This window comes from Pinus tabuliformis, chromosome 4_1, assembly GCF_031772625.1.
Source record: "Pinus tabuliformis cultivar Carrire ecotype Pingquan chromosome 4_1, CPIR1, whole genome shotgun sequence".
NCBI lineage: Eukaryota > Viridiplantae > Streptophyta > Pinopsida > Pinales > Pinaceae > Pinus > Pinus tabuliformis.
In genome coordinates this window covers 89,714,875-89,734,710 of record NC_142303.1, presented here as the reverse complement: position 1 = coordinate 89,734,710, position 19,836 = coordinate 89,714,875, and the positions used below count along the sequence as shown (strand labels likewise).

The following is a 19,836-nucleotide window of genomic DNA, read 5'->3' as shown; positions in this document are numbered from 1 at the left end:
TTTGATATATGTCTCATAAAAATAAAAATAAAAATAAATATTTTTTCAAAAAATATATGTATTTAGAATCTACACATTAAAAACGAAATTGGAAACACTTTTAGCTTGTTGGAGGAGATGATTCGCCAAACCATAACCATTGCGTGGTTGGACTAAGTCAAATTGTTACTGCATAAATGGTGATTGTGAGACTCGTTTTTCCCCACTTATAAGAGGGTCCGCATTTGGAAAGTTTCTGGACAGACACACACCTCTGAAGATCCTCTGAAGATTCAAAAGCATGCTTGTGAAGATGCAGTCATTACAATGTTGTTATTAAATAGATGTCGCATGTTATGTAATGACTAGTGTGTTGTTGTAGACTTCGGAACTAAAGATTACTTGTTATCTTTTCATTTGTAAACATTTGGTTTTTAGGCATTTTTGTGAATGATATTTAATTTTTATAATAGGCAGGTAGATGATTCTCCTGAATAGTTCTTGGAGTGCATTGCAAAGTCATGGAGTGGTTGGATTAGCCACCCTTTTTTTAAATTAAGTTTATTTCCTACAGCAATAATTAATTAGATATTTAGAATAAAAACAAATTCGGTTAAAAATTTTAAATTTAATTTAATTAATGAATATAAATAAAATAATTAAATTTATAATATAAATCATATTATTTTTTATATTAAAAAATAATTTCATAAAAGAACCCTTAATAATCAAAAACAGATGAAGAAGATAAAATTGGCTCTATACAGAAAAAGTGCACATTAAATCGAAGTCAAAAACACTTTTCTTTTAATCTTAATTCCTCTGCTACTTATCAATTAAGGAGGCAGAGTGAATCTTTATCAGGTAAAAAGTAGCTTGATGTACATGTTCTCAGAAACAAGCAGATTCTGACTCATACTCTAGAAGTAAAAACATTATTACATTAGAAAAACAAAATCATGGCTCGTAGCTGTCAGTTCACCTGACTTAGGTTCTTAACACTTCCTAGCAGTCACCCAGTCATTTTCACAAAGGTATTGTATGGAGTCCGGCGAATCGGCGCGCAAAAATCCAGGCACTGGTTTAAGTAAAGACAATCAAAGATATAAATCTATAAAGTAATCTCAATTGAAGAAGAATTTACCGTGGAACACAGTAGAGGATTTTGAGGTGTGGCCGAGGAATTGAAGGGCGGCGGAGGCTTGGCGACGTCATCTCCATTTCCTTCTAACATGTGCACAACCCTCATCATGCAAGGACGATCTGCAGAGTTATATTGAATGCACCACAATCCAACTTTTGTGAGTCTTCTCGCCTTCTCCTCATCTGCACATTCCATTTCTCCTCTTCTCAACCTCATCCCCAACTCACCACTCTCAATCAGTTTGAAAGCCAATTCAGGAAAGTATAATTGACTGGACCGGCTAACCTGCACATCAATATTCTTTCTGCCCCCAACAATCTCTAGCAACAGCATTCCGAAACTATAGACATCTGATTTATCTGTAACAGGACCGGCGTCACTATGGCACAACTCCGGCGCAACATATCCCGGTGTCCCTCTCGTTCCTGTCATAGAAATATGATCGTCTCGCTTTCCACAAAGTTTTGCGAGACCGAAATCAGCAATTTTAGGGGTGAAGTCGGCGTCCAGCAATATATTGTGAGGTTTGATGTCGAAGTGTACGATGCGCTTTGGGCAATCATGGTGTAAATATGCAATTCCACGGGCCACACCCAAAGCAATCGAATACAATTGTTCCCACCTTAACACTTGCCCCTCCTCTTTCCGGGCAAATAAAATTTTATCCAGAGATCCATTGGGCATGTATTCATATACCAGTGCGCTTATAGGGTTTTCAAAACAGTACCCCAGCAGACGAACCAGATTGACATGATGGACACGTCCAATGGTAGCAACTTCATTCATGAATTGGGTCTCGGTATGCCTGTGCCGATCAAGAAGCTTAACAGCCACTAGAGCGCCGTTCCGAAGCATTCCTTTATACACCACAGCAAACCCTCCTTCTCCCAACTTTTCTGCAAAGTTGTTTGTGATCTTCTTGAGGTGAGAGTGTGAATATCTGATTGGCATTTCATCAGCATTTTCCTTTAGGAATTTCTCCACCCTTGAAGTAGAGGTACCAGGAGTAGGCCTTCTCTTCTTGGCATAAAACATTAAGAACAGCACTGCTATTGTTGTGAGCGCAACTCCTCCAATGATGCAACCTGCAGTGAAATACAGAGATCCATATGAATGTGTTGTTGATTTACATGGGTGAGAACAGTGGAAATTACAAGATACAAGTTCACAATGATTTTCAATGGGAAGAAATCATAGCTACCTATTACAATGGCAAGCCTGCTTTTATGACCTGCAACGCGGCCATAACAACTATTATGAGTGAAAGCAACGATCCATAATTTTTGCAAAGGGGAGGAATACTTGACAATATAGGGAAAAACATGCATGTATGTCCCTGGGTTCAAGAGTGCAGAATGGAGGGAACATTTAAAACATTTTTATAGATGGTGATAATTTAAGCATTGGGTCTCGTAATCGAATTGGGAGAAGGGGTTCAGGAAAAGTACCAATATTATTAGTGGGGCATATCTCTGCATGCGAGGTGCCATCGGTACAATAGCAAAGAAAACTAATTGGTTCTGAAATGTTATAACCACAACTCCCGCCACTGTTCTTACAAGCGTCACAGCTTCGGTTTCTCTTCGTGTCGGCATACCATGTTATTTCAAAACCTGCTGAGAGGCGTGTTCTCAGATCTTCATTCCGTTGGAATGAGAAGTTGTTACTAACTGGCAGTTGAATACTGCTTTGGCATAATCGCCTCACAGATTCTGGATTGGGAATGATGTACCAATCAGCGCCACATAAACGGCGCTTATGCCCTTTAATACTTTCATTGCACTGCCCCCAAAGCGTCAGATTGGTGTATCCGTGGGCTATACGAAATTGAGAGGCGGGCCACCAAAATTGAGAGTACTTACCTGAAGCATTGCAACTACCCCCCGGCATGCTCTTCCATAGATTGTAGTTAACAATTGTCATGCTATTATTATAAAGTCTATTACTATCCAAGATTGTCGGCTGCAAGATGACATACTCGTCTCCATTGAGTAAAAGCAAAGGATTGCTATCCAAACTACAGTTTAGCTGAAACTTAGGATCACCACAGCCGCTGTTAATTTTCCCAAAAGGGTAGCCGAATTCAATGCTCCCACATGTACCCCAGTAGCATTCCTCGTAGCCACTGCCAGTACATGATGTTGTGAAGCAGAGGAGGAGGAGGAGGAGGAGGGCAGATGTAAGAAGAAAGCAAAGTTGATAAACAGTGAGAGCCGTCGAATTGGTGAGTAGACGACGGCGTGCCATGATGCTCTGCTCCTGGATATAAGAAACGTAGTAGCACGGGCTTCCTCAAAGATGAAGAAGATGGCATTGCAGAGAATGGTGTTGGAATAAATGACACGGAATTGCAGTGCAAAAGACGGTATAGTCAACACGCCAATTAGACGTCGGTTGACTTACTACGCCCGCAACTTGGAACATACCAATTCGACGTCGGTTGACTTACTACGCCCCCAACTTGGAATATACCGTGAATTTTAATTCCACGAACCAGCGGGGTGGCTTCGCCCGTTTCTATCGCACCATTTGCTTTTAAAAGAGACATTAAATCCGACACAATTCCCTTTCGTTTCGTTTAAATCCGACACAATTCCATCTCCTTTCGTTTCATTTAAATCCGACACAATTCCATCTCGTTTCGTTTCGTTAGCGTTGATAGGAATAGAAATTCGGTGCTTTCCCGGTAAAAACAAAAATTAAGAAGCGCAGTTGTCTAGGATGTTCTGTTAGTCGCACATTTGTCTCGTGACTTGGGTTGCGTGCCAATATCCGGGAGGAGGAGGTTGGAGCTCCTGCCTTAATTTCACTTGTTTGTAATGGATTGGCACATGTATGAGAGTTGGAGGACCAGAGGTGAGGCTCCTACCTTCAGCTCTATTAAGTTCTTTTCACTTGTTGTGAGTTGTTCTTGTGATGGAATTTGTTTTGTGGTGGTTGGATTTCGTTAATTAGTTTTTTGGTTATTCATGTTCAAGCGTGTATTGCTATTTCTATGTTTATGTTTTTTTGTGTTGTATTTGTATAATTCTGAGTTCAAGTCGATGTTTGAATTGGTGGTCGTCTTCTCACAATTATTTCTTTTGGATTATGATTTTCAAAATATATCATATCCTTGTCATGTCTTGGTTTTAAGTTGTTGGTATCTATGGTATTTTTCTATTTGGTTGTAGCTCAATAGGGTTGTGGTTTGCTTAGTGTTACGGTGGCTATATCATCGGGCTCTTGATTGTTGTTCCTAGTTTTAGGTCTTGGTGAATATTCTCTCTATTCGTAAATATTATTTTTGGTGTTTCAAAGATTTATAGGGTGGTTGTTGGCTTAGCTTTAAATTTTGTGGTCTGTCAATTGGGCATAGGGTTTGGCTTTCTACGTTGGTTGTTTGGAATTCTCTTCTGACCATTTGTGTCTTGGGATGGTGGTTCATTTCATGGTCTTGCATGTCTCTTCATTGCCCTAAGTTGAATAATGTCCTTGAATTTGGGCCATTGTGTCAGAGGTAGGGTGACAACTTGGTAGTTTTAAGGTTTGGCCTGGGGGGCGATAGTTCACCCTTTAAATTGTTATTTGGGTCATGGGTTTGCTTTGCACTGTTTGTCCAGTCAGGTTGCAACGTATATTATGTCTCCTAGACAACATATGGTGCCTCATTGTGGTGGTTTGGGTCATGTTGGTGTGAAACAAACACAACCTTTTGGCTGCGATTCTGTGGCCACCCTTTTTTACTTTGTCCCTCTGGAAGTTCATAGGGATACACTTATTTTAGTGCCTTAGGAAGAAATAGAAAGGGTGTATTTTCCGATTCTGAAATCATTGCTGGTGAGCTTAAATGTCTCCCGAATATGAGTTGGTCTCGGAAGAGGTGACTGAACTTCCTATACTCCCTATCTTTGCATCAACAATTTGACACTTTGCTAACATTGGTTTTTAAGGATAAACAAGTCAATAGCTATAATGTGTTCTTTAGCATTGAAGACATTAAATGAATCCAGTGAAATAATCATTTGAGTCTCAATAATATAGATTCATGTTTGGGTTATGTGGAGGGTTTATTGTCGAACTTTTGTATTTTGGTGACTTAACATATCCTCACTCTTCCAACGGACAATACTAGCTATAATTGCACTGTCTTTTCTTCAAATCCTAACTGAAAGCGATGGTGATATGACTTTGCTTCGTGTCACAACAATCTTTCTCAATAACATTCAAGTCCTTTTGACAAAGTTTGGAGGTGATAATTGGTACTATGTTTTGTATTAATATTATATTTATTTTACTTATAATATTTTCTTTTATTCTTAATAATTTAATCAAAACTCATATAAATATTATTATTTTAAATGAATTATAATATAGAGTAAAACCCCATAAATAAATTATTTAACATTTATATAAATTATATAATTGGAAATTATATATATTTATATATATGTGTACTTGGCTACACCTATAGCATGTGAAAGTGGATTATTGAAGATTGTGCTTCTACAAGAGAAGATAAGTGTAGCATGTGAAAGTGGATTATTGAAGATTGTGCTTCTACAAGAGAAGATAAGTTGCGGCTAGCCTGCTATCATTAGTACAAGGGGTTTTCCCATACATAGAGTCACGTTCATATGCTTATGATATTGAAATTTATTAGGTAAAGAAAAGGATTTCATGAGTAACCTACATGGAATTATATCTATATATATATATATATATATATATATATCACGACTTCTATTAATAATAAAAAATAAAGCGTAATTACAATTTATATTCTTTGAAAACCATGTTGATCTCGTCACAAGATCAGTGACTTCCTTACAAAATAACAATCACATATTTTAACAACATTACATAGTGTTTGACTTTAAAATACCAAGATCCCAAGATTACTACTAAACAACACATGACACAATGAAAATAGAGGTCTGACACATAAAACAATGACAAAACATATACATAAACATAGTTGGCTACGACACCATAAGGACGAGAGTCCAAACATTCAACGATAAACAAACAAAAACAGTTATGGATTCAGTCATCTAAGATAATCAATGGGAGATCTAGAGAAGAAGATGCAGTAGTCATGTTGAGTGGAGTAACATTAATGAGTGCCACCTCATTCTGAGGTGTCTCTAAGTCAATATTAGAATCTGAAATTATGTAACATGTCATTTTGTTAAAACAAACCCTTATTTCATCCATATATCATAGAAAATGCCTCGTAAGATCTTCTTTATTTCTTCATGATCATTAAATAGTTCATAGTTGTCCATGTATTTATCTCTCAACACCATGTGAAAAAAATAAATTAAAATTGAATAAAAAAAATATAATCGTCTCTTTCTCCATTTACCTCGATCAAATTCCCAATTAGTATTGCCACCGCAACTTCTAAATCTAAATAATACAAACATTTTCCATAATCTGAATCTAAGTGATACTCCAAATCTGAGTAGTAAAGTATCTCAAATCAACATGTAACATAGACTTTGCAGATTGATTGATTGATTGGATGGGAAATTAAATTTTAGTGGAAGGCATGCGTGCCCATCACTTAGTATATTGACTTTAGCATAGAACTTTTCACGGAAAACGTATTATATCTAAAGGGAGATTTATTCGAAGAAAAGTCACAATGATGATTAATATTGTCCCTGGAATTATCGAAGAACTGACATTTGGAGACCCATTACAATATAAATGTATTGACCTTTGAAACTTCTACCTTAAAGTAATTGTTCATAACCAGCTTCGTCATTTTTATAGAGTTGTAAGAGAGACTTTACATGAAAGCACTCCAACTAAGCCCAGAAAATGGGTTAAATTTCCTAGGTTCTAACTTCACTAAGCCCATGTCTGAGACAAAAAGACAATGGTAGTCCTCAAGCCCCACCATGATACCCAAAACAATTGTTGCTCCAGAAACCACACAGTTAGCTTGGTGAGCCGAGGGAGAGAACAAACACAAACCTCTCCATCTGAGCCCGTAAGTGTAGGTTTTAACCCTGTATAGAAATTAACTGCATACGAATTCTAAAAACAAAAAATAAACAAAGGCAAGAGCATAACACATAAAGCACATATACAGAGAGATTGTCCACTGGATCCCAAAACCGAGGCTACTAGATTGATTTTTCATTATGCTCCTTTCAATGTTACAATACATATATATACATGCCGAAGAATTCAATACCATGGACCGAAAACCATCGCACCTAAAACCATGGACAAAACCATGGGTCTGAAAAACAAACTCCCCGGGGCACAGTCGCCCCCCATGTGACCCCCACACTGCGCAATCAGCGCAACGAAGGGGGGGCTTCCACCCCCCCTTGAACCCCCCTGTTTAACTAGGGGAGCTAGTCATGGAAAGAATATAACACAACCCAACATTCTAACCTAACCCAAGAAGAAATGTTGAGAGCCCACCCAAATACATCCTAACCTATGAAGAAACACTAATAAGAAGATGTCGTAACACCGCAAGTAGTAAGAGATCATCTCAGAACCCCAATTCAACCTTGGGCTATACCAACCACCACCAAGCCTCCAAAATTCCTAGAAAATTGTTGGGTTGTGTTATATTCTTTCCATGACTAGCCCACATAGTTAAACGGGGGGTTAGGAGGGGGGCGGAGCCCCCCCCTCGTTGCGCCAATTGCGTAGTGAGGGGAGTCACAAGGGGTTTGAGGGGTGCAGGTAACCCCACTCTTTGGGGTCTGGGGCAGCGCCCCGAAAATTTTTGGTTTTGGACCCTATGTTAGGTTGGGCGGACCCACCTATGTTTTTGTGCATGATTTTCTCATATGGTTTTGGACACGATGGTTTTCGGTCCATGATATTGGATGATCCAGCATGTATAAATATGTATTGTAACATTGAAAGGAATATAATGAAAAATCAAGCTGGTAGTCTCAGTTTTGGGATCCAGGGGAAAATCTCTGTGTGTATGTGTTTTATGTGTTATTCTCTCGCATTGTTTATTTTATGTGTTTTAGAATTCGTATGCAGGTAATTTTTGTATAGGGTTAAAACCTACATTTGGTATCAAAGCTGTTTTGGATTCAAGGGGACGCCTTTCTTGCTAAGGGGTTTCGCTCGGGCCTGTGGTAGACTTTGTTCAGTGGGAGATCTGCGAGATCGATTCTGGTGGTGAAAGAAGATGGCAAGCAGTGGAAAAATAGAGATCGAGAAATTTAATGATCAAAGTTTTGAGTTATGGAAATTCAAGATGGAGGATTTGTTGGTGGATAAAGACCAGTGGATCATGGTAGATCCAGGTACTAAACCAACGGGAGTGTCCGATGAAGAATGGAAGAAGTTGGATCGGAAGGCAAAGAACACAATACGATTGTGTGTCTCAGATTCAGTATTGTTGAATGTATCAGGGGAAGCTACGGCGAAGGCTTTGTGGGACAAGTTAGGGACTTTGTACCAATCTAAGTCTCTGGTGAATAAACTGTTCTTACGGAAAAAGTTGTATAACCTAATGATGAAAGATGGAGACTCAGTGATAGAGCATCTGAATGCATTTAATACTGTGGCAAGTCAGTTATCGTCTATTGATATCAAAATTTCAGATGAAGATAAGTGCATTAGTTTGTTGTGTTCTCTACCAGATTCGTGGGATAGTCTGGTTATTGCAATAGGGAGCAATGCAACTGCTTTGCAGTTTGATGAAATAGTCTCATCCTTGCTGATGGAGGAGATGAGACAGAAAAATATGGAGAGCCAGAATGGTGATGCCTTGTCTGTACGAGGACGGTCTCAGAACGAAAACAAAAATAAGTCATCGAGTGGGAGATCTAAATCTAGAGGGAGATATAAATCTCCAGGAAAACTTGTAAAGGTGGTGTGTTGGAAATGCGGAAAGGAAGGGCACTACAAAAGGGACTGTAAATCTAAAGATCCTAATAAAGGAAAGGGATCTGATGATGCTCCTTCTACAGAGGCGAAAGCCACCTCAGATGAAGGTGGGGATGTGTACTTGGCTTCTTCAAGTACACATGTAGATCATGAGGCATGGTTGATTGACTCAGGTGCATCCTTTCACTTCACTCCCCATAGAGAGTGGTTCTGCGAGTATGAGAAATATGATGGTGGTGATGTCTTCTTGGGGGATGAAAGGAAGGCTAGAATCGTTGGACGCGGAAAAGTAAAGTTAAAGTTGCAAGGTGGAAGAGTTAGAACACTTTTGGGTGTTCTGCATATTCCTGCATTAGCCAAAAATCTGATTTTTGTAAGCAAGCTGGATGATGCAGGTGTAAAAACAGTGTTTGAGAAGGATACCTTCAAGATGGTTCGGGGAGCACTAGTATTGATGCAGGAAGTTCGGTTGGAACTCTGTACAAGCTGCAAGGTAGCACTGTTGTTGATGGGTGCAACAGTTCTGTGGTTCCTGAAAGTGGAGCAGAAAATCTAGTGGTCTTTTGAGAGAAGACCATGTTGTGGCATCAAAGGCTTGGACATATTGGAGAGAAGGGCCTTCGAATACTTCATGGTAAAGGTATGGTAGAAGGTATGAGTAATAGCTCTCTGGATTTTGATTTCTGTGAAAATTGTGTATATGGGAAGAAAAATCGGGTGAGTTTCCCCTCTGGTGGTAGAAGGGTGAAACATATATTAGAGCTTGTGCATAATGATGTGTTTGGACCTATGAAGGTTCCATCACTGGGTAAGTCTGTGTACTATGTATCATTTATAGATGACTTCTCAAGGAATACATGGATATATTTCCTTAAGAGGAAATCTGAAGTCTTTGACAAGTTTAAAGAATTTAAGGCTCTGGTGGAAAACTAGACAGAGAAGAAGATAAAGGTGCTGAGGATAGATAATGGTGGAGAGTTTTGTAGTAAGGAATTTGAAGAATTCTGTAAGAAGTGTGGTATAGCATGGCAGAATACTACTCCATATACACCTCAACAAAATGGAGTTGCAAAAAGAATGAACAAGACATTGATGGAAAGGGCAAGACGCATGCTCAATGGTGCTCGGTTAGGATAGGAATTCTGGGTAGAGGCGGTGGAGACAGCATGTTACCTCATCAATAGATCACCTTCATCAGCGTTGGAGGATAAGACTCCACAAGAGGTATGGACTGGTAAGAAACCCTCTCTTTCACATGTGAGGGTATTTGGATGTGATGCATATGTACATGTTCCAAAGGAGAAACGAACCAAGTTGGATAGTAAATCTGAAAAGTGCATCTTTATTGGGTATAAGGATGGTTTAAAGGGTTATAACCTTTGGAACCTGGTAACAAGGAAGGTTGTGTACAGCCGAGATGTGGTGTTCAGAGAGGTGAAAGATGTTATTAAACATGTAGTCCAACCAAAGGAACCTGAGAAGATAGAGTTTGAGCTAAAGGAGGAAGAATCAGACTCTACAACAGAGGAGGAATCAGAAGAAGAAGAGCCACAAACTCCGGGTGTGAGAAGATCAGTTCGAGAAAGAAGGTAGCCAGAAAGGTATAGTACATCTGCTTTCTATTCAAATTTTTCTTTACCTATCGTTGATGATGATCCCAGAACTGTGAAGGAAGCAGTAGATTCAGAGGATGGAAAACTCTGGAAAGAGGCCATGGTCGATGACATGGCATCTTTGCACGAAAATGAGGCTTGGGATCTGGTGGAGTTGTCGGCTGGAAGGAAACCCATTGGCAGCAAATGGGTGTTCAAGAAGAAGACAAATGCAGATGGAAAGGTGGAGAAATACAAAGCTTGGTTGGTAGCAAAAGGTTATTCCCAGGTGTCGAAAATTGATTTTGGTGATATTTTTTCTCCTGTTGCCAAGGTAACTTCTATTAGATTACATTTATCTGTTGCTGCTGCTTTTGATTTTGAGGTAGAACATATGGATGTGAAGACAACATTTCTTCACAGGGATATGGAAGAGGAGATCTACATGAAGCAACCTAAAGGCTTTGTGGTGAAGGGTAAGAAATAACTGGTATTCAAGTTAAAGAAGTCTCTGTATGGGTTAAAACAGTCACCAAGTATGTGGTATCAGAAATTTGATACATTTATACAGGGACTTGGCTTCACCAGAAGCAAAGTAGATCACTGTGTATATTTTAAATTAATTGGTGACCGTGTTATTTATCTGGTCTTGTATGTGGATGATATGTTGCTGGTTGGAAATGACAAAGAAATTATCCAGGATTTGAAGACCCATTTGTCCTCCAAATTCGACATGAAAGATCTTGGTGCTGCAAACTATATTTTGGGCATGGAAATTAAAAGAGATTGGACAAAGAGGAAGCTCTGGTTAAACCAGAGGAAGTATGTCGAGACAATATTGTAGAGGTTTAATATGCAAGATAGTAAACCGGTGAAGGTTCCTATTCCTGTAGGTGTAAAGTTATCTACTGAATAGTGTCCCAAGACACAAGAAGAGGAAGAAGACATGTCCTGTGTTCCATATGAAAGTGTAGTCAGTAGCCTGATGTATGCGATGGTCTGTGCTAGACCAAACATTGCACATGCAGTGGGAGTATTGAGCAAGTTTATGTCAAAACCAGGGAAGGAGCACTGGACAACAGTGAAGTGGGTTTTCAAGTATTTGCGTGGCACTAGTGATTATGGTTTGTGCTACCAAGGAAGACCAAGATTGGATAGAGTGTTGGATATCCGTGGCTTTGTTGATGTAGACTAGGCTGGAGATCTGGATATGAGAAGATCTAAAAGTGGGTATGTGTTTAACCTAGTGGGTAGTGGCACTATCAACTACAGAGGCAGAATACATGGAAGCTACTCATGGAAGCAAGGAAGTAGTTTGGTTGCAGAGGTTGTGTTCAAGTATAGGTTTAGTACAGGGAGCTATAAGGATAGACTGTGACAGCCAAAGTGCAATTTTCTTGGAAAAGAACCCTGCATATCATTCAAATACAAAGCACATTGATGTTCAGTATCACTTTGTGAGGGATATGATAGAAGACAAAAGGTTGTTGCTGGTAAAGGTGGACACTTTGAAGAATACTTCAGATGCATTGACAAAATTTGTGAGCTTTGAGAAGTTCTCTTGGTGTAGAGAAACAATGGGCATTGCAAGGTTGGATAAATTACTAAGCTCTCTTATGGCCCCCTGTGGAAAGAAAACAACAAGTGGGAGAATGTTGGGTTGTGTTATATTCTTTCCACGACTAGCCCACGCAGTTAACCGGGGGGTTAGGAAGGGGGCGGAGCCCCCCCCTTCGTTGTGCCAATTGCGTAGCGGGGGGAGTCACAGGGGGTTTGAGGGGTGCAGGTAACCCCACTCTATGGGGTCTGAGGCAGTGCCCCATAAAATTTTGGTTTTGGACCCTATGTTAGGTTGGGCGGACCCACCTATGTTTTTTTTCACGATTTTCACACATGGTTTTGGATGCGATGGTTTTCGGTCCATGGTATTGGATGCTTCGGCATGTATAAATATGTATTGTAACATTGAAAGGAATATAATGAAAAATAAAGCTGGTAGCCCCAGTTTTGGGATGTAGAGGAAAATCTTTGTGTATATGTGTTTTATGTATTATGCTCTCGCATTGTTTGTTTTCTGTGTTTTAGAATTCGTATGCAGGTAATTTCTGTATGGGGTTAAAACCTACAAAAATGGGTTAAATTTCCTAGGTTCTAACTTCACTAAGCCCACGTCTGAGACAAAAAGGCAATGTTAGTCCTCAAACCCCACCATGATACCCAAAAAAATTGTTGCTCTAGAAATCACACAGTTAGCTCGGTGAGACGAGGGAGAGAACAAACACATACCTCTCCATCTGAGCCCCTCAGACCACCAGCAAAATCGCTGAACCACAATAACCCATCACCAAAACTGAAATAAATACTACCAGAATTAAAAATCAGAATCCAAAGCTCCCAAATGTAGAGGTTGTAACCGAAATATATAACAATTGTGGAATAAAACAAAGTAGTGAAATTGTATGTCCATACCTTCTACTAGGCCTAAGAATCCTGAGTCGAATTGGTTTGGCATTCCAACATGAAAAATACCACTAGAAACTTTGCAACCTCAACAATCCCTTCAGATATGTAGCCATGCATAAACTCCTTATGTTGGGGTCCCAGTTGTGCTTCCATTGGGTCATCTTACCTTCATCCCTAGTTCCCCAGGCTCTAGAGCTAAGCCTCCAAGATACCACCGTCAATCCACACACAAATAATTCCTTTCCAACTTGACCTCCTTCTTAGTTAAGGTGGGCTCGACTCACTCCTCTTACCATACCATACCAATTTTAGGACCCCAAAGGCCACAATATAGTCACAATGCATGCTGAAGAAACATTATACCCTTGCTCATTATCTAGTCCTGAAATGCACCATTGCTCACACTGGAAGAGAATTCAATTCGCATTAGGCTAGATCACATTGGGTTTCCATGTTTCCCCTGTTAATTGTCGAGGGGATAGTGGGGTGGCAGGCACCTAGACCAATCCCTATGTCACCTTTATTCATCAACCCCATTGGGGAAAAACTAAAATAAATACTTTTATAATTATAAAAATATTTATAATTGCACCTAGAGGCATATTCTACATCCTGGTATGAGGGAGATGTGTATGTAACATCCACACCCTTAAATTATTTTTATCTTACAACCATTTCACTTTTATTATGCCTTGAATCATATGAATGATATTTCATTGTCATTGAGACCAATTTGTATGATTTTTTGTCCTATATTGTTCTTTGTCTGAGATGATAATGGCATAGTTTCCTTTATATTTAATGTTCAATGATATATGTTTACAAGTTCATATAACACTGAACCACAAAATATTGACCTTACCTCTTGTTCACTGATTAAAAAGATATAATATAAGGTAAATGGTTTATGTGGTAATATATATTGTTTGGAAACCCTTGTTTATGGTTATGCAATTCTAATTGATACGAAGTAGATTACGTGCAAACATTAGGACTTCATATTTATTATGGTTAAATTAAATTTGTGGTTACTAATAACTACATACATCTACCTTTATTTCTAGATTATTCCTTGACTTACATGGCTTGTCCTGACATGAGCGAGGTGGCACAAATCCAACGCTAGATTGCTAGGGCTCGGAACTGACAGTTCTCATTAGCCAGGCTGGTTATGGGGTGTAACCGCCACTCCCTTGCCACACTTGTCTCTCCATTTGCACCCTTTGTGCATATGGTAGGGCTCTACTTTGTTGACCTAAACCTTCTTTTCAAACGTGATGTAGTGCTTGTAACCAAACCCTGGTGCTGACCCTACTAGTATATTTCCCTTTTTTTGTTCTACGCATTCGTTTGCACTTTTGGTTGCAAAAGCTAGGGTTTCATACTTAATATGAATGTTTGGATTGAAGGTTTTATATGTATACTACTTCCATGGAAAATAAAAGAGAACCCTTCTTACGATCTACCCTCAAGGGATCAAGCTCCACTAAGAGAACCAACTATTATACCAATTGTTGGAAATCGCCTCACTACTAATGGGGGGGGTGAACCAATAGTGATAGGATTTTTATTAAATTTTTAAATCTTTTATAAAAACACTCAAAATATTAGTAACCCATCATCAAATCACAAATATAACATGTAAAACTAGAATAAACACCACGAACAATATCAAAAGACATTCACACAAGAGAGCACAATTTTTTTTTGTGTGGAAAACCCCCTCCATGGAAAAAAACCACCCGCTGTTGTTGCTGCTTAAATCTTCTATTAATGGTTGAATTTTTTTTACATAGAGTAACTGGCACCCACTAACTGGAAGACTCAAATTCTACAATAGTGTGTTGACATCCATCAATTGAGAAGTTCATACTCACATGACTCTGTAGATAATCATCCATTGGAAGCCACCACAACCAATGAGCCTCACCCAACATTCATTGGACTATCAAAATACCATTGGATTGAAATTCTCCTCCTCTAATAATTATCTTCTAATCTTCCTAAGAATAAAGTCTTTATGCCTCCAACTCCTCCATGCAAGCCATGTTTCACAATGTTTCATACTGGGTTCTCAAATCTGCTCAACATGAGAAACCCATCAACCTCTCTAATTTGAAAATAAAGTATGATAAGCACATCACTCAACTCATCTATAGTTATATGATAAGATATGCAAAGTGGTACAACACTCACTCACACACTCACTCCAAACATCCAATCACAAACTCAATACTCACTCACAATTATATAGCAATCTATCCTCATCAATTTAAAAACTAATACCTTGGGAAAATACCATGGTAATACAAATACCAAGTGATGAGAAGTTACTATGATATGATTCAACCTCCTAATTCATGTTAAGGAAGTGGAACCGATGGAAACACACCATACAAACCTTCAAAATCAACAATAGGACTCCTAAGAACCATCCCAACCTTTTTGCTAACCAACCCCTGAGTCCTACTAATTTTTTAAGCTATTAAACCTATGGATGCTCCCATGCTATGGGCATGCCAGCATCTAGAGAGCTTTGGATTCTCCCACAAGCCTGCATGCCTACGTCAAGGGACTATTTCCAATAGACCTGTGCTAGAGTCTAAGGAATTTAAGGAACTTTTTAAGCCTAGAATTTCGACCACTGCCTAGAACTTGCTGTAACTTTTGGAAATAATTAAACACATGATGAAAAGACTAATAAACCCAAAACTAACTCCAAGACTAGGCCTGACCATCCCTAAATGGGACTGACATTCTATCAAACACTTGGCATCAATGCAACCTACGAGTGTAAACAACAGATCTGAGCATAGGGGTCTCATACTTATATGAGATTCACTATGAAGCATTGTTTCCTTATCGCATTAGTTGTAGTTTCATCCATTAAGCCATTGACACATTGTTCATTCATTTACAAGTAGAAACATGATGAGAGCCATACATAGCCACTGCCATAATACATATTCATAACCAGTATAATAACAATAGAATTACCAAGAAAACATTAGCCATATAAACCAGTATAATACTCATGATATAACAAGGACAAATAACCTTGTATTAATGATGAAAAATCCAACCTAGTATGGGACTACCACATTCCACCCGGTCGTAGACATGGTTGAGCAAAATATCTCTTCAACCATTGACCCCCATGCCATATTCCAAGCATGAATGTGGGATCTCATAAAACTCATCAACCAAAACCATCCAGGGCTTCTAGAGTCCAAACCACATCAACCCATCAAACAGTGATTCCACCTCACGGCCGAACACCACGAAACCATCATCAGATTGGTCTCTACCCAAGCCTTCTAGGGCTCAAGAGCGCTTTTTCCAACCCAGCTTCTAGGACTAGTAACTCAACCCATGGTTGTTGTTGGGTTCCAGAGCATTTTGTCCAACCAAGGCTCCAGGACTAGTAACTCAACCCATAAATTATACAGGGTTCCAGAGAATTTATCCAACCAAGGCTCCAGGACTAGTAACTCAACCTACCAAGGGCTCCAAAGCATTTGTCCAACCAAGGCTCTGGGACTAATAACTCAACCCAAGCTGTTACAGGGCTCTAGAGCATTTTTCCAACCAAGGCTCTAGGACTAATAACTCAACCCAAGCTATTACAGGGCTTCTAGAGCATTTTTCCAACCAAGGTTCCGGGAACTAATAACTCAACCCAAGCTAAAGGAAACATGAGAACCAACTAAAAAAACAAATAAATAAACCCACAACACCATGACTATCCAAGAAATGGCAAGGCTAGGCAAAACCACTGTCAATCTAGGCAATCCTCCATGCCAATGATAAATCATGACCAATAAACCACATGCATGTGCCATGCATGACAAAAATAGTGAGGAAAACATACATGAAACTCAGTACCTGCAAGTAAAACTCGTTATAGCTATTGATCCTTATGTCCTCTTGCGCTTTCTTGCTCTTCCTTTCCCTCATTTCTCCAAAAATCCAAGTATGCCACACTCTCCAAGAGTGCTCCAAGAACACTCTAAGTGTCCAAGGGTATGAGAGAGAGAATAGAGAGAGAGCTCCAAAACTGAACTGACCGAGCTACTCTGACCCAACCTGCTCATTGATCCCGAGAAGCCTTTTTATCAATTAGGTCTCTATTTTCTTCATTTTCCATTATTTTTCTTCATTTTCCTCCTCACATGCAACCTATGACCTTTCACCTCCCTTTTCTCCTAATTTCCATTATTTTCATAAATAAAATGCCAATTAATGTCTCATGCCTTTCCAAAGTCTTTTCCATTTCCTTTGCCAATTTCCTTATCCATAATAAACCAAATGAACACCCACTAGGATGTTTTTCTCACCATTCAGCTTGGAATATGTGTCCCATGACTGTGGTCTTATATATTTTACATGGATTTTTAACCAAGGCTGTTACAGAACCCTCCCCCTTGGGGGAACACTGTCCTTGGTGTTCAATGACACCTATAACCAACAAGAATATTGAAAACAAAACATACTTCCCATGAAGATTTATAACATAGCTTGTTGCAATATTTACAATGACCATCTGTTAAAACATGGCAAGCATACTGTTTACTGGAGCTTTATAATATAGCTCATTATGGTATTTACAATAACCACATATACGCATACACATTTGCTTCACCCAACAAATAGCCACATTGTTTGTTGAGTTTTGTAAACTAGCTCGTTACAATATTTACAATAATATACACATATACACATATGTTCAACCAACAAATAAAAGGATATGATGCCTGTATCAATCAACAAGGGAATCCAGAGGCTCACACCTCCACCCTAAAAGTAATACCACGATTCAGCTCCTTCCCAGGAAGTCCAAAATCCATTTCCAGGTCAACGTTTCATCCAATGACCAATGCTATAATCCAACACCACTTGTCCTCTCAGTGAACAATTATCAGCTCATTTTTCCAGGGCGCACTCCCAATGTGCATCTGATTCCATCTGGCAATGATAATGACCAAAACAAATCCATCCCCAACCTCCCCTTCTCTGCTACACAAACCTTAGGGAAATCCAGTCACCCCCTTTCGTGTAGTCACACACCTTCCAAGTTCCGTTGGCACCCCCATCCTGGGTAGTCCATCCCTTAGCAAGGTTTCCTCACATCAGAAGATACAAAAACCAAGGCATATCCCTGCCTCAAACCATCATATTGGTCATAGCATGCTCATGGAAATCAATGGACACTATTGGGTACCAGTGTCCCATAATGGCCCTGCTCTTGAATGATTTACCTACATATTGCTGCCTTTTATAGTTTCTTTTGTTGTTGTTGCTAATTCTTACAGTTGGTTTCAACCACCCAATTGGGAATTTCCATGCTTCCTATACCAAGCACATAATTTCCATTAGATTTAAAATAAATTGAGATAACTTCAAATCATACCTCATTGGTGGCATGTCAACAAGGTACACTTGCAATTCTGTTCGCTTCTTGTCACAACAAGTCAAACTATCTCTTTGACCAAATCATCATGTATAAACATATCGCATCAGGTTAGCTCAAAACACAACCATCATAGATCAACATCATAAATCACATATAACCATCATAAACCAGAATCATAGATCACATGTAATGATCATAGACCATAATCATAAATCACATGCATAATAAACTGAAATAAAATATTGATACTTATCCTTTAATAAATCCTTATCTTCTACCTTTGTACTTATTCCATACGCACACCAGATCGGTTTCCACACCCGACAAACACCCAATTCCTTCTCCTCAACCATGTGCACATACAAATAGTGTGCATCACAAGCATACAACCAGACACGACATACAACACCATGCAATACATGCTCCTACACCTGACATACAACACAACACATACAACTATACTTGATGCACAACACCACACAATACATGTAGCTATACCTAACATACCACACATACACCTACACCCATTGTATGACACAACACAAATACGTACATAGAGTACAACACAATGAATGCATATGTCACGATACCACGACTACACAATGCACATACATATTACCGCATGCCTGCAACACAACATGTACGACATGCACACAATACCAATGTACATGTACACGGTACCACTTGTACAAAGCACCACCTACACAACGTGTGCACAACACCACATGTACATCGTACCACCTGTACAACATATACACAATGCCAGATGTGCACAACACCACATGTACATCATACCACCTATACAACTGGTACACAACACCACATGCACATGTACACGACACCACATTAAACATCATCATATGCATGACATGTACACAACACCATCTACACACAACACCACATGTACAACATGTACACGAAACCACATGCTCACAGCACCACTTGTACAATCATGCACCCAACACCATATGTACATAGCACCCCATGTACAACATGCACAAAACACCATATGTACATAGCACTGCATATACAACATGTACATAACACTGCATATCCAACATGTACATAGCACCATCTGCACACAACACTGCATATCCATCATGCACATAGTACAATATGTACACAACACCACATATCCAACATGTACATAGCACCATCTATACCCAACACTGCATATAAAACATTCACACTACACTATATGTACCACCTTATACATAAAATTGCATAAACAACATGTACACACACTATATATACACAATACTGCTTGCACGCAACATCATAGATGAAACATGTACAACAATGCACAACAGTAGTACCACACATCCAAAACCACACTGTCTCTACCAAGAAACCGTGCTTCCAGTGTCTTATCCATGCTTGTCCCA

General features: G+C 39.2%; 1 protein-coding gene and 1 pseudogene across 2 annotated transcripts; both read right to left on the bottom strand.

The window, feature by feature from the left end:
* Window positions 1-849: 849 nt before the first annotated feature.
* LOC149174332 (rust resistance kinase Lr10 pseudogene) lies at window positions 850-2,349 on the bottom strand (annotated as a pseudogene). Its single transcript, XR_016258478.1, has 2 exons — window positions 2,325-2,349; window positions 850-2,208 (listed from the first exon to the last, which is right to left on the bottom strand). The product of XR_016258478.1 is annotated as a rust resistance kinase Lr10 pseudogene (transcript).
* A 142-nt stretch (window positions 2,350-2,491) lies between these two features.
* On the bottom strand, window positions 2,492-3,370 carry LOC149174331 (LEAF RUST 10 DISEASE-RESISTANCE LOCUS RECEPTOR-LIKE PROTEIN KINASE-like 1.2). Its single transcript, XM_089420807.1, has one exon. It carries the CDS (start codon window positions 3,368-3,370, stop codon window positions 2,492-2,494), a length of 879 nt encoding a protein of 292 aa, XP_089276933.1.
* Between the last annotated feature and the right edge of the window lie 16,466 nt (window positions 3,371-19,836).